The sequence below is a fragment of the Cuculus canorus genome, chromosome 2, assembly GCF_017976375.1.
Source record: "Cuculus canorus isolate bCucCan1 chromosome 2, bCucCan1.pri, whole genome shotgun sequence".
Lineage (NCBI taxonomy): Eukaryota > Metazoa > Chordata > Aves > Cuculiformes > Cuculidae > Cuculus > Cuculus canorus.
Genome location: NC_071402.1, coordinates 138255619 through 138271253, shown reverse-complemented (window position 1 = coordinate 138271253; position 15635 = coordinate 138255619). Strand labels below are relative to the sequence as shown.

Here is a 15635-nt window from a genome sequence, read left to right as displayed (position 1 = left end):
ACCATTGTCCTTCTTTGCTGCAAGAGCACATTGCTCGATCGTGTATGACCAGAGCTGGAGCTGAGCTTTCACTAGAGACTGACTTAGGTCATATTACTGTACTGCTGTTATTTACTGACACCTCTCCTGTGGTGTTTACTCAAGATACAGTAAATTGCCTCCTTTTTTTTCTTTAAAGTTATCTAGCCAATGGGTATCAGCAAAAAAGGAACAAGAATGTAACTGGAGTATAACTGGTATCCGCTTAAGCTTGAAGAGGATTTGAATCGAGCTCTAAGACATGAACTACCCATGTGTCACAGGGAGTGTTCTTCCAGGAATCACTGGCATTACCAATATGTCGGTGTTAGATACTTCAGTGCTCAATGAAGCAAGGGAGAGAAGATCATTTCAAGAGAAGCTATTTGGAGGAATAGCTCAGTTCCATGGCATGAATGGGTGCATTCACGAGAGTGCTACCATGTAATTACATATATAAATTTAGCTTACTCAGGAAGGAGACAAGTTCTGTGTGCCCAGCATAATCTGTAAGTACATCTGTGCTGAAATAAAGAGGGCTAACACAAGGAGTGAGAGGTTTTGTGTATAGTTTCTGTTTTCAAAATCTTCATAGCCTACTTAGGATCAGATATCCACACGTCATTTTGGTAGGTCAAAATATTTATGGGAATATGATGAAAAATTACAGGTTTTCTTTTCATCCTCTGCTGTGTTATTGTTAGATTTGATATCGTAACATTAAGATCTAGATAGTAACTGATACAAAATTTGAAAATAAGAAATCTGTGAATAACCACTTCCAGAAAAGCTTTTATCCTTTCTTCATGTCACATTGGCTTTTGTGAAGTGTTAGATGTCATACGATGACATCTCTTAGCAATGGAATCCATATAGGTGAGCTATATTTCGCAGGCAGAAAAAAACCTAAAAGTTATGAGACCATCAGTCTAATACAGTTCACTTTCATAACTTTAAGATAGCTTACTCAAGTTAGGTAGCAAACCCAACAGAGTAAAGCCAAAAAACGTCTACAGTTCCAAGGAGCTGTGGTAGTTCCCAACGCACAGCCACAGGAGAGTGCTATGGTGAGTGGCTCCAAGGAGTATTCTTTCTTCTCTGAAGAAAAAAGGCAACAACAAAAAGCTAACCTTTCATATGTCTGTGGCTTATAGTATGAGTTTGAAAACAGCCTTTACTTGAACTGCAAATCCATTGCATAAAAGCTCAGAGTCTTGAAACAGACCGTTTGTTTACTAGCAATAAAGCAGAGTTTTCTTTTTTTGTAAAGGCAGTTAAGCAAACTGCTTATATAAATGCTCTTCAGCTTTCTAAAATATAAATTCTAGACAAAACTCAGTTTGATATTGTATTCCTCGATGCAATATCTAATTTCTTTTCCAGCCTCAATCATTATGTGTTATCCACTGATATTGCAAGGACTGTGGTGTCTGTTTTCTGGGAAAATAATACAACTACAACCAGGAAAATGCATATTTCTTCGTAAAAAATTGCTTTAGCTATCTTTATGGACAGAAATAGGATTTATATGAGTCTTTAGCTATGAGATCATCTTATTTATGCCAATTAATTCCCACAGACATCCAGAGAAAGGAAAATGGGATCTCAAAAATGATGCTGTATAATGTGTGACTATTTACTAAATGGCCAACCTTCTTTTCTTTTAGGAAGGAGTTGCCTCAAAGTCACCAACAGCCCCTAAACTTTGATCAGTTTTGTTATAAGTTCACTGTGCTCTTCAGACCATGCTTGGTACATGATAATGATAATTGTTCAGACATGGCATGAGTATAACATATTGAAATCTTTGTTTTATGACAAGCAGGAATGAGATCAGATGATCTGTATTTGCTCATTTGGTCTCCTCTGTGAACTGAATAGTCTTTTTGTACCTAGTTTACTTATATGATGGAGCTTTACACTAAATCCTCCAAGTTCTCATGATAAAAAGATAAAGTTTCAGAGGTAAAAAAAATATATCGTAGTCAATTTGAATGTGTCTAAAAAGGAACCACGAAATGAGTTTTAACACTTCTGGAGCACAAGAATTTCACAAAATTCATAAAAGAAACAACTTGTAGACTGCAGTACAGTTACTCCAGTCAAATACTGAAGCAAAGAAGTAAACATTTGTACTGCTTTCTAAAAATACATGTATAACGTGTTGCATTTTTATGGCAGATTTTATTTTAAAATAGACATCACAAATAGAACCTGAAGCTTTAAGACACCTCTGTAAGGGATTAAACTTGTAGTTATACAAACTTCGGTTTTACGGGCAAACTGCCGCATTGGCAATGTTTAGGAACAGATCGTGGGAAAACCATGAGCTGGTGAGGCAGAGGCTTTGCTTTGCACAGCTGTGTAAAGACTGGCCATAATAGCTGTCTGGAGGAGCAGCCTCTGTGCTGGAGGAAACATGAGGAGCGCCTGTTCTCCCTCCCCTAGGAAGTATATTTCTGAGCAGAGCCGGGGAAGGGAGGAGTGAGTGCTGAGGCCTTGTATGTTGTCTCTGCTGGCCTGGAGAAGAGTACACCAAGAGATGCTCTTAGGGATGGTGCAAGATGTACCAGGGAGAGGGTCCCGAGGAGGCTGCCCCTGCCCTTGCTGCAGCTTCCACAGCACTGCCTCTGTCGGGGTGCAGGGGTGGGAGGCCACAGCTCTGTCACATCCCTGGAGATGCTGCAAGAGCCGTGGCTGACCTCAGCCTTCAACACCAGCATTACAGCCTCAAAGTCGTCCTTTCTTGGGCAGTTCGCTGTAGTGTTTTTTAAACAATTTTTGCATGGAGCTGGGTTCAGAGGAGACTACAAGGATGATCAGAGGGCTGGAGCACCTCCCATACGAGGACAGGCTAAGAGAGTTGGGGTTGTTCAGCCTGGAGATGAGAAAGCTCCGAGAAGATCTTACAGTGACCTTCCAGTACCTGAAAGGGCTACAAGAAAGCTGGGGAGGGACTGTTTACAAAGGCTTGTAGTGACAGGACTAGGGGGAACGGCTATAAACTTGAGAGAGGCAGATTTAGACTAGACATTAGGAGGAACTTCTTCACGATGAGAGTGGTGAGGCACTGGCACAGGTTGCCCAGGGAAGCTGTGGCTGCCCCATCCCTGGAGGTGTTCAAGGCCAGGATGGATGGGGCCTTCGGCAGCCTGATCCAATGGGAGGTGTCCCTGCCCATGGCAGAGGGGTTGGAACTGGATGATCTATAAGGTCCCTTCCAACCCAAACTAGTCAATGATTCTATGATTCTGTAAAGCCCAGCAGATGGATGCGTTCTCCCGTCATGGAGTCATTTGGTTGGAAAAGACCTTTGAGATCATCGAGTCCAATTGTATCTGTCCTCTAACAAACCCTATCCCCGAGCACCTCATCCCCTCGTCTTTTCAACACCTCTAGGGGTGGGGACTCCCCCTCCTCCCCGTTCTCTGCTAGTCCTTCTTTCCAAAAAGACACAGCAGCAGCAGCGGGGGGTCCCGGTGCCATTGGGTCCCCGCGTCCCCCCTGGCTGGGGCGGGGGCAGCCCCGCAGGTGAGCGCGGTGCCGGGGGGGCTGCAGGGGGCGCTGTGCCGCAGAGGCTGGAGCAGCGGGGGAGATGGAGAGGGAAGGGAGGGGGAAAACGGGAGAATAACCGCGGGCGGGCGGCCGTGTCCGAGCAGCGCCGCCGCCCCTCCCCGGCCGGGCGGAGGAAGCAGGAGGGGCAGCGGCGGCGCGGGGGGAGGCGCGGAGCGGGCCGGCCCCTGATGCTGCTCTTTCTCCTCCTCCTCCGGCGGCGGCTGGCGGCGGGTGGAAATGAGCAGGTCGGCGGCTCTTCTCCTCTGCCTGCTGGGCTGCAACGTGTGGAAGGCGGTGACCAAGACCTTAGGGGCGCCCGAGGCGGCTCAAGGTCGGTGCGGGGGGGACAGTCCGGCCCGCTCGGTGCGGGGGGAGAGGAGGTGCGAGCCGGGGGCCGCGGGGCTTTTGTTCCGGCGGGGGCCGCGGCTCCTTTGTGCCGCCCCTCCGCGTCCCTCCCCGCGGGGCCCGGCCGGGCCCGGCCGTGCGGCTCCCCGCGCCTCGCCCGCGCCTTTTGTTCGCGGCCGCCGGTCCCCGGGGGGGGGGCAGCGGGGCGGCCCGAGCCCCCTCGGCCGCGCAGGTGTCGGGGCGGCCCCCGGTGCACCTGCCCGCGGCGGGGAGAGGCGCCCGGGCCGCGCTCAGGGGGCGGAGGGCAGCCCGGGCAGGGTCGCCCCGGCGGGGACCCGGGAGCAGAAAACTTGTGTCCCTAAGGGTAGGGAAGGTGCCGGGAGGAGCTGTGCCCTCTGCCCCGGTCAGCGTTAGCCTCGTGGGGTTGTCAAGCGGCTAAATGTGTCACCCGAGGGAGAGATCCGCGCCAGCCTCGGTGGCGCTGGGTTGGCGGCGTCCTTCGCGCTGCCGAGCGAGGAGGATGCTCTGCCCTGTCGCCTCTGAGCTTCCTTGTCTTGCGTGTTGGTCGGAATCGGTGAGCGATGCTTGCCTCAACGTTGGGAGTCACCTTTTTGGACTCTTGTGGTTGGTTTTGTGGTGTACTGAGTGAGATCCAGGTGGGCCTGTGCTTTCCTGCAGGGTGATCGTAGGGTATCGGTATCTTGCAGCAAAACCTACCGTGCTGGGCGATCTGCCATCAAGTGGAATATCGGATTCTGCCTTTTTAAAGAACAAAACAGTGGCAGTTCTTAAATAAGTACTAAACTATAACTTGAGGGCCAGTAAACTTGGAACGATACTGATTTTATTGATAAGCATGTCAGAAAACCAGAACTGTATTCATCCCTTGAAAGCAGCATTATAGATACCAAGGTAATATCAAAATCTATTGTAATTTCTGTATCATATGGAAAATCTTTCGTATATGTGACCAAAATGGTGGGGTATTGGTGAAATTGGTTCCTTTTAACTGCACCGTCAATCTCGTATTCTGTTGTCAAGCTCGATTCATGGTATCTAGAAAGACATGTGTCTAGAGCTGCTACATCCACATCACACCTGATAGATGATTATTTAAGTAATAGCAGTGATGTCAGTGAGTAGAGAACATTTCTATCTAAATAGAATGGTCTAATTTTATCTTCTGTGTAAGAACATCTCGGTTTTCATAGATGGCATCATTATCCAAAGTCTAATTACAAGCCCAGTCTTTACTCTTTGGACACGTACATTGATGAGTGGATCTGTGGAGCTAATCTCGTAGTGGAGCGTATCCTGCTTATTCGTTACCCGCTACTTACCATGAGTCTTGTTTTGAAAGTTTATGCGATGCCAGCTTGTAACCTTGAATAAGTTCTTAATCATCAGGTGGGAAGATCTTCTGGGGAAAAGAGTTTTAGTACCAGGCACATACTGTGTTTGCATTCTGAGCATGCTAAGTACTGAATAGTTATAAAATGTAAACCAACCATTTTTCCCTCCTCCCCTTTTAGCACCGTGGTGGTAGTTGTTGCTTCAGATGAAGGGTCACTGCTAAAGTTTAGGGATATTTGCTGATGACTGACTTTCCCCTTGTGAGTGGGAAGAGGCTGGTGGGAAAACTAAGGGGCTGGAATAAAGATGGAGGTGAGAAAGCCAGAAGATGCCATCAGGGAGTAATTGTTTCAACTGCAATATGTAGTATTGGACAGGTTACAGAAGACTTGGGCAGGGAGCCCTCCTCGTGGTGGGACAGGTTAGATGAGACTCAGTTAAAATGTTCCATCCTTGTGTCAACAGACTAAATAAGTAGGTCTTGGATTTTGAACTATTTGAAGATGTGATCTCTAGTTAGTGTGCTCGTTAAGGAGGGGATGGGGAGTGATGCTTTGCATTGAGCGTTTCTCTCTTGCTTCTCTCAGCCCTGTGTTCAGACAGTCCCAGCTTCAAATTCGGCCCAGCCAGACTGATTACATAACTCGTGAATATGGAAAGTAGTGGTAATTAAGCTCTGCGTTTAGCACCCTATTTAGAAAATTGGATGACTTTGGCACACTGTTACCTTAGGCAATTCATTATGCAGATCTGTTGTGCCCTGTGAAGGTCACAGAGGTACCCGGTAAGTTTCAGTAACCTATTTTCTTTAATGTGGTAAAATCCACAAGGATGAGTTGTTCTTTTTTGTCAGAGTTGATGCTTAGAGCCCCATCAGGGAGGTTCTTAGAAGTTCATGAGGGTACATTTTAGGATTGGTAAAGCTTTACCTCTTTGACTTTTCTCAGACACTTAAAATCTGACAAGTGCTCCAGGTGAGGACTAAATTATGGTTTTGTTCTTTTGGTGGTTTTGTTCAGTTTTCAATTGTTCTGTCAGGTATTCCAGAACTTAAATTGGTTTGAATGCTGAAATGAGTGTGTAGACATCTTCATTAAAGCGAAAAACCAAACCAGACTTTAAGCTGCATTCCTACTGGGAGTTGGTGATTTGTCTGATAAGTACAGAGAAAATACACAGTGAGTTTTCTTCATATGAACAAATCCCTTTTAAGTCCTGGCAAATAGTTTAGGAGTTATATGAAGAGGTAACACCAATTGAAGGAGAACGTAAGCACAATCAGTGTAATTTGGGAAGATGTTGAATTTCTTTGTCACCTGTAAACTTTGCTTTGCAGTAGAAGGTGTGAATGATTCATTCATGGATGCTAGGGAGGCTCTTTTAAGAAAAAACCTAGAACATTGTGTTGTAGTGTAGAAGTCCAGTATGACTTTTATCTGCTGCAGTGGTTATTGGTTTTCATTCATGTCTTTGTATTTCATTAGTTCTTCAAAATGAAGAAGTTACGAATAATAAAATAATATTTGAATAATATATAGCACGCAGATCAAGGACGAGTCTGCTGGTGAATGAATGTGCTCAGGATATCACACCTTCTTAATCCCAGAATGTGACTGGGCAGATACTTTTTTCCAAGTATGATGGAGGATAAAATTTCAGGTGTTGCTGCTTTGTCAGAATCCTGAGTACCCAGAATCCTGAGTACCTTCTTCTTGTGTGTGTGTAGGACATGAGGGTTGAGGCTTGAGTGCCTGCTGACTGGAATTGCTTGCCTGCCTGCCTGCAAATGGCCATTGGATTACTTAACATTGTGAAAGCTAATTTCACAAGCATTTCAACTGGACATTTTGTAAAGACTTCTTTTCTGAACAGCACAGCAACAGCTGTGAGGAGATCATCAAGTTCTTGGCTTTTTGTTAAGCCAGTTATCCATAAGCTTGCAGTTTTAGCGCTGATGATGAAGTTTAGATAATGCAGAAATGAAGTCTTTCTCTTTTCCGTCTTGCACTGCCATACCGTCTCTTCTTTTTGCATGAAATTACTAATGACCTTCAGATGCAAACATTTATTTCATTGAGACCACAAATGGATTCTTACAAGAGTTGAAGCTTAATTGCTCTAAAGCAGTATAAAAGATGTTTTCTCTTAGTGGAGAAACAAATGCGTTACTAGTATTAGGTAGTATTGTAAAATCTTGATGAGGTATTCATTGGGTTTCTTGGTTATCAGGTCCAGGTAAGCACTATTTTTTTTTTTTTTTCATATTTACCTTGAACTACTAATGCCTGCAAATTCTTAGTAACTAATTTTTCTCAGGCAGAAGCACAAATGAATGAACAAGTTACTTAGGTGAGCTGAGAGTTTAAAACTGCAGTCTTTTTCTGTTGAATGTTTGGGTTTACCCTTTTGGCTTGTAATGCCTTGCAGTAAGTTATTCAACTCACCTTAAATAATGTGTGTATGCACCTGTCGAGTGACAGCGAATCCACATCCTGGCTTTCCCCGTGGTCAGCTGTCTGCTTGTGTCTTGAGACAGTGTTACTTGCCATGTGTTATCTAACACAACGGTTAAAACGATCTTCTCCCTCTCCTCTCATCTTTTTTTTCTTTAAACCTCACACTGACACCTCTTACTGCTTGATACTAGAACCCGGTTCATGAAATTTTTAGGGATGGCTGTGTTCTGTGCCAGCTTCTGGACAAGTGAACAGTTTCAAATAGCAGTCCTCTCCCTACAGGAGAGGTTTCTGGTAGCAATGAAATGCAATTTTACCATATGCCTGTTAATTTAGCAGAAGCCTGGGTGTATGTAGATATGCGCTGGGGAGGAAGAAGGATTGTGCTGTTAGGTTTGTTGAAAAATTTAAGGACTCTCCAGTGGTTTTGGTGCATGGAGGAACAGAAACGCCACTCTGCCTCCTGTATGTACAAACTTTTGAACTAGTTTTTTTACTTTTATTTTTTTTTTCCTGTGGACAATGACCAGCCACAGTCTTAATGCATGAAGAAAATTGAGAGGAAAATGCATGGTGAGGAAACTCAATGCATAGGCCATGTCAGCATAGGTAAGCATCCCACCTGACAGCTTGGTGGTTCAACTTTAATGGGATTTCGTAACAACCCTGCTTGAAGTGTGGCTGTTGGAGAGCAGTATAGTTGGGAACAATGCTGCTTTTCCACATATCTCAAATTACTCTACTACATTTGATCAATACAGTTGTGTACCTTGAGCTTGTAATTTAGGGAGATAGTTATTTTTCCAGTCAGCCAATGGTGAACTAAATAATCTTTTGAAAATACCAGTAACTTGAAATCAAAGTACATTATCAGTATTTCTGCAACCTTATACACTGATTACTTTATGCAAGCTGCATTTTTTGGTAAGATTAGTTTCCCTTTGCTCCAGTGTGTGTATCAGTTCTGCTTTTAGATATGAAGAAAGGCAACTTCTGAGAGAACTGCCCTGTCAGAATTCTGCCACTTCCACAGGTCTCAGTGGTTTTGCCATTTGCCTGTCAGGGAGCACACATGAGGAAAGCAAGAAGCCTGTGTAAAGGGCTGTATTTACTAGAACAAATAAGTTTAATAATATGAAATATAATACAAAGTAATGATGCACACCGAAACGTTTTAGTTTGGGAAACAACAAAGAGAACTCAGTGCTGCTTTTTTATTTTCTTCAGAAATTCCAGAAACATTTTCCTGTAAGCTGGTTTACATTAAGTTTTCAGTTAATATAATGTCTGACTGGTTGTGCGTGGGTAATAAGCATTACACATGTGCTTTTTACAAACACCATCTTTAGGTTTGTTGGAAACTGAAAAGACATATATATTTGTTAAAACGGAGCCATAAGAAGGTGAACATACTGTAACTTCTTGTTGTTTTCAATAAATGCATTTAATCTTTCACTTCACAATATTAAGACAGAATCATATTTAACATAATGGCAAGTCTGAGCCCTTGAAAGTAGATTTAAATATACTTCAACTTAGAGCTACGTTTTCATGCCATGAACAATGCCAGTGTTCTGGCTCTGATATACCCATGGCGCTTTTTTTGCTACCTTGAAGAGCAACGCATCTTGAGATGATCTGAAGAAAAATTCGTTTGTGCATTATAGTCTGTAAATTTGGCTCCCAGCTGCTTGGGAGATTGGTATATTTAAACAGAACTGTGGATTTAAAATATGTTTTGAATAAAAGCAGTCTCTGTTCAGCCCGGGCACAAAAGTCTCTGGAAATCGAACACTGAAGCTATCTTTTAATTGCTCCTACTCTTAGGTTTTTCCATTTTTGTGAGCTGTCACTGACTGTGCCATACCACAGAGTCATACTAGGGAGTGAAATCTTGCCTTTATCTGTTAGCAGTATAACTAGTGCACCGGCTTCCTGTCACTGTGAGTATGAACCTGCACCATGGAAAACTCTGCTATGCTGTTACAACAGCTGTTTTAAGGATGGGGAGGCCAGAGCACATAATAGTTGAGAGGGCCCCACATAAGCTTTGATGGACTTGAGGTGGCTCTGGCAGTGGCCACCCTCAAGCTCTCTGCCCTGTGGGAACCAGGCTTTGAAGGAGACACGGCAGGAACTGCAGTTAGTGTGGAGGAAATGGGGCAGTGGGGGAAGCCAAGGGGAAGGAAGTAGTAGCAGCCTTTTGGCTTGGGGGCAACAAAGGATCTGAGTCCAAGAAGGTGCAAAATGCTTCCAATTTTCTTAAGTTCTAGCTACAAAAGTGCCCGGAGCTACTGTGCTGCGTGGTAGCTGTGAGTAATACAGTAGCAATGTTTGGCGGTAAAGGGGAGCATACCTTGACCAACAGAAAATGCTGATATAAATAAGAGGTAGAGGCATAAGCAATGCCTGTTTTGTTAAAGAAAACAAAGAGTCTTTTCTTCTTCATGCAGTAATCAACAAGAGGTGAAAGCAGTGTTGGGAGCTCTCTCTTGTTTCATCCCACCTTTGTGATTGTCATTACTAAAAAAATGGTGTCTCTTGTGCTTTTTAAGCAAGGGTTTATACTAATACAGCATCAAGTATTTCTCGAATGATGTTGTGAGACTTGCTTTATATTAAAGCAACAACAAATTGAGGGCTGCTGCTGGGAGAAAATTAATGTACCAGTAGTTTTGTCCAGCCCTCTGGATTTCCGGCGTACTGTGAACAGCTGTGCAAAGTGCGAGGTTAAGGTCTGAACATCTCGTTTCTCGGTATGCACATGATATGTGAATTTAAAACTTATCATGGAAGAGATATGCAAGTGTCATCCAGGGTAGGAAGCATCTCACTTCACTCTGGTGTCTTCAGTCTGCCCAGTGTCTCCACCTTAGCTAGTCATCCACGTTCCTTTTACAGATGTGAAGACCTAATCTTTCCAGCTAGTGGAGCAAATGTCATTCCTGTCACCTGGAATAAGCACTTTTGGCCAGATGAATCATGTTGTGTGGATCTTCACTGACTAGCATTGCAGCTCAGGCAAGGCTGTTGGTACTCCCATTTAGTCAGATGAATTCTCCCTCAGATAGTGAAGTGGAGGTTTCATCTGCGTGGTATTGCCCTCTGTCTCAGCCTTAGAGCTACTGAACGTATACCTTGTAATAAACTGTGTGAAGGAACACACTCTTGGATTACGTGGCTAGGTTATCTTGCATGTCTCAAGACTCAAACAAGAGTTATTGTCTATTTACATTCTAAACCATTGTCTTTGTAGCATTATGCTTGTGAGCCCAAGTGTTTCACTCCCAAGGGTAAACAAACAAAAAGAAAGGTTTAGAAACAAGAAGGGAGGCTTTGCTGAGCTGTTTGGGCTTGTCTATGTGGTTTTTTTCCCCTGTGTTTTTAATTAGCTTTGTATTCCCAAGAGTTAATTTATTCTGGATTAGGCTGCATTGTTACTCTCACCTTTGTCTGTTTTCTCTTACTGGCATTTATATAGCAATGTGGTAAACCAGATCAAGGAAGTTATCCAACTGAAAACTCCTTTACATACCAGTTCAGTCTTTACCTGGATCGTTTCCCTAGTTGGATTCATTGGGAATTACACAATTGCTGTTGCTGGTGCAGAGGAAATCCTGGGCTGAGAGGAGCTGATAAGGGAAAACAGGGACTCCATGGCGGCAGTATCAGTTGATGCAGGATTAAATTGTTTTTAGAACTACAACATAACTCACTAAAAGTTGTGCCATACATCTTAACAGTTTCAAAAGTTTCACTCTCAAAGGAGAAGACTTGTCTGAAAATGTGAAACCACCCCATTGCTTAAAGAAAAAGCATAAAGAATTTCTTGAAAATGGATTTGCCTACAGTAGATGGAAAAAACTGCATTAGAGCAGTGAATACTGACAGACCTAGATCTGGGTACAGGCAGATATGACTGTCTTCCTCCATCAGGATAGGTTTTTGTCCCTGCTTCAGATACTCCGTTTTGTAACCTGCATGACATTTTAAACAGAGCTTCATCCACAGTTCCAGTTCAAGTCAACTATGAGATATAGTGCTCATGAGTGTTTCTCCCAGTTGTGGTGTAACAGGTAGGGTAGTACCCAAGTCATCTTTTCTCCGCTCTTTGGGTGTCCTAAACGGCTTGAGAGGAAATTATGTGCTTTGGCCTGTTTAAACACCCCAGAAATCTGGAGGGCAGTGCTGGGTGCTTAGCATAGCATTTGGGTGACTTTTGTCAGCTTGCTGTGAATGTACGACTTGGCGTGATTAGCGCATGATGCCTGATTGTGTTTGGTCACTCCTCTGCAAGCTCTGTAATCCAAAGCGATTCCCACTTTCCTCCAGATAATTGCTTTGTTTTCCTTAGTTACTGCACTTCTGCATTGATGTCTCCTAGATTAGGAAGTCTGCTGAGAGATAAGAAGTTTTCACTCCATATCCTACCCTTCCTCCTGTCCCTACATTGGCCCTCTCCTATCTTGAAAAGCTTAGAGTGCTTTTCCTGCAGACTGGCAGGAAAGTCTGCTAGGGAATGTTCAGGGCTGTTTCTTGTTTCTTTTTGAGTTGGACAGGCATTGCTAGGGAAATAAATGAGTCCAGGAGTTCTGGAGACAGAACTGGTGGTCTGCAGGAGATGGGGCAGAGGAGGGCAGGAGCACCCCACTGGGCAGGGGAGCGATAAAACTTGTTCAGGCAGGGCATTGTGTTTGCAGAATGGGTGGCATCAGCTCAAGATGGGAACAACAGTTGCTCTCTATGCTTCCCTCTGAATTGTGCTCCTGGCAAGTTCTGAAACCTGCTGAGTAGCATGCTGACCTGGACAAATATTACAGTAGTTTAAAAAGCTACTTGTGGTAATAATGTTGACAGACACGGCAAAGCATAGCAATATACTTGCTCTTTTAGCTTTACTGCCAGTGCCCAGAGTATTCTTGCAACTCAGCTTATTTCAACCTGTGGTGCTGCAGCTGAGGTCCTGGCAAATAACTTAAGTTTGAGCTAGTCTCTAGGTTCATGATGTATGATTTGCAGGAGCCAGGAATACAGACATTTGAAATGAGCTGTATTTTTATTGTTTTGCAGGGTGCCTGTGTGGGAAGATTGTTACTTTTCCTTCTACTATTAAAACTTTAATATGAAGTTAATTTTCTTCAAAATTTAAGATTTCCTTTGTTCTTACAGGACAGTTCTTTCATTCCTTAGTATACTGCTACTTAAAACTTTTTAGAGGGAGCTATAGCATTAAACTCACTTGATGTAAACACTGTTGTTATCACCCTACATAAAAATCAAAAATACACTTGCTTCAAGCAGCCCGAAGCAGTAGGAGCAGAAGCTTCTAATGGGATGAATTTCAAATTATTGCTGCAAGCTATTGAGTTATAACTGCAGCAGGGTTCAGAATATTACACTATAAGAATAATTTAAAAAATGGTTGTTGAAGGAAGAGAACCTGATGTATGAAAATTCACATTGAAAACTATTATTTTTACTAGCCACTTTCCAGATTAGATAAGGACTTCCTTCTTTAGATCAGATATGGATAGCTATCTGCTCTGTGAAGCTTTACCTTGGTGAAAACTACTTGGCAGTCTTTAGCTATGTTAAAAATCTTGCTAGAGATCTTGTTTTAATTAGTAATTTTACCTGTGAGTATGTAGTTAATCTTTCATTTATACTCTTTGTTTTTTTGTGGTTTTTTTTTTAGCATGATTTGCTGTTGTTGAAAGAGTTGAGTGAGGCCTCTCTGCGCATGGTGTCATTAGAAAAGGAATCAAAGCAGTGTCGTGTCACAAGCTAACTTTCTGCACAGAAAGTCCTTGGGTTTTGAGGGATGAGGGTCCAGGTAACAGAGTAGAGCAGTTCTTGTGGTGATGTCCTGTAGAGGTGATGATTAGTCCCACCTGCAAGTTAATGCATGCTTTTAAGTGAATACTCCATACTTTCATAAATTCTTGACCACTCTTGAGATCAAACTCTTATTTATAAGTGATAGCCCTGTAGGTTCCTTCAGAGCAGTAGAGAATCTTTGTTTACCATGGATGAGTGCACATCAACAAAGATACTTTTTAATATCTGATGCATTCAAGTATTAAGTCCTGCATCAGTGAAAATCACTTGAAATGATCAAGTGTCATCTTCCCTAACCCCTAGCCTCATTCCATGGTGGAAAATACTAAAGTTCAAATTCTCACAGCCAGACTCTCAGGTGTTTCTTCAGTCCAGGTATTATCTAGTATGTGTGCCTGTGCCTTACAAAACTGTGGTGATTTTAGCATTTTCAAGAAGGTATATATTGAATTGGAGGAAGAGTAAATGCAAAGCAGGGTTTCCTGACCACGAGACTGACATAGGGCGGAGATTTAATTGTCTCACAGTTACTTTATGCCATCCTGTCTACTGCTATACAGATTAACAGCTATTAAGGATATATTCTAAATGGCGCATCATGAAAGAGCTTTGATACATCTGGGGGATGGCTATAAACAAATAGTATCCAACAGTATTGGGTTGCAGGGCTGATCACTGCTTACTTTCTGGTGTGTCTTTCTGGAGGTTGTTAAAGTGCAGTCTTCTTTACTGCAAATGTTGTTAAAATTCAGAAGAACCTTTAACAGCCCAAAGGCATTGAAGGAGATTCATATGTTTGTGAAAAGGAGTAGTGCTTTCTCTTGTTGAGTTTCAGTTCTAAGTTGTTCTTACAGCATTTTGAAATTAAAAGTTCGTATTAATAGAGGGGCATGTCTTCTTTGGAGAAGAAATGCTTGTTGCTTACTCTCTAGTCGCAGGATGAGGAAGATCCTTCTATTGTGCAGAAGATAAGATCAGGAATAATGAGAAAGCGCGGTAATCAAGATGACACGCTGTCTAGGTCAGAGCTGGGAGGTAAACTAAGGCCACTCAAGAGTTGTCTAATTCAGTGCTTTTTTTGCTTTGATGACCTTTTAACAAAATTACTGATACTCAGCCATGGCAGTTTCTTCATGAACACTTGAGAAATGATTTTCAGATTTAGTCACCCTTTTCTTGCTGTTTCATGCTTTCTTTTGTCATGCTTGCGTGAGTGTAAAGAGTAGAGCTAGAGCGCAGCCTACAGTGGGCACTGCAGCGATGCGTCAGAAGTATGGGCTTCCTTTGGCCTCCTGGGAGGGCAAACAGCCTCCTCCTCCTCCACTGATGTTCGAATTTGAGGATTTTTATTTTTTGTTGTTAAGTAGACCCACAGCCACTGGTCCCCAAAATGGATGGCAAGCCTGGTTCCTGGATGTATATATGTAATGAAAATAAGGAGGAAAAACAAAAGGCAATAAGAAGAAGCATGAAGAAGATGGGATGGCAGGTTAAAGTTCCTGTATAGGAAATGAAGTTTGAATGGGTTCCAGCTACAAGTACTAAGAAACTCCTTCCTTTTCCTCTTATTCTTTCCCTCACCTTTCCCCTCCCTATTGAGTTGAGCGTATCTTTTTAAGTTTACTTCAGTCTACCAGGAGACAACCTGCACCTTCAAAAGCAGTCATGTAAACAAATCTGTATTTCAAACATACTCACAAGCTTGATGTTGCTAGTAACATCAGAATCTCCTTTTATGTTCTTAAGCAGCAGGAGAATAAAACACCTCAAATCCAAGGTGCTGTTAAAAAGTCGGTGGTTGTCGATAGTTACAATGCAGAAAAAAACCAACACAGATAAACTTTGATTTTGGAGAAGTTTGCTGATAACTAATTGAACTTGTAAATAATGTTCTCTATGTTCCTAGTGTATTTGATTTAACTTTTTATTTTAAACCCAGAATGATGACCCATGATCTTAATGAGGTAGCCATGTATTGCATTCACTGGACCTGCCTGGGTGGGAAATAAATATATTGTATGTTTTTTACCATATTAAACAGAATAGAGGAGAAGAAAAGAGCTTAATAAT

The 15635-nt window shown here is 42.8% G+C and overlaps 1 protein-coding gene across 2 annotated transcripts in view; it reads left to right on the top strand.

The window, feature by feature from the left end:
• Window positions 1-3654: 3654 nt before the first annotated feature.
• FAM171A1 (family with sequence similarity 171 member A1) overlaps window positions 3655-15635 on the top strand; it is an 89906-nt gene continuing 77925 nt past the window's right edge. For both annotated transcript variants that reach the window (XM_054059113.1, XM_054059112.1), the window contains exon 1: window positions 3655-3904. In XM_054059113.1, the coding sequence (XP_053915088.1) occupies window positions 3811-3904 (94 nt within the window). In that variant the 5' untranslated portion in view covers window positions 3655-3810. The remainder of the gene's footprint in view (window positions 3905-15635) is intronic.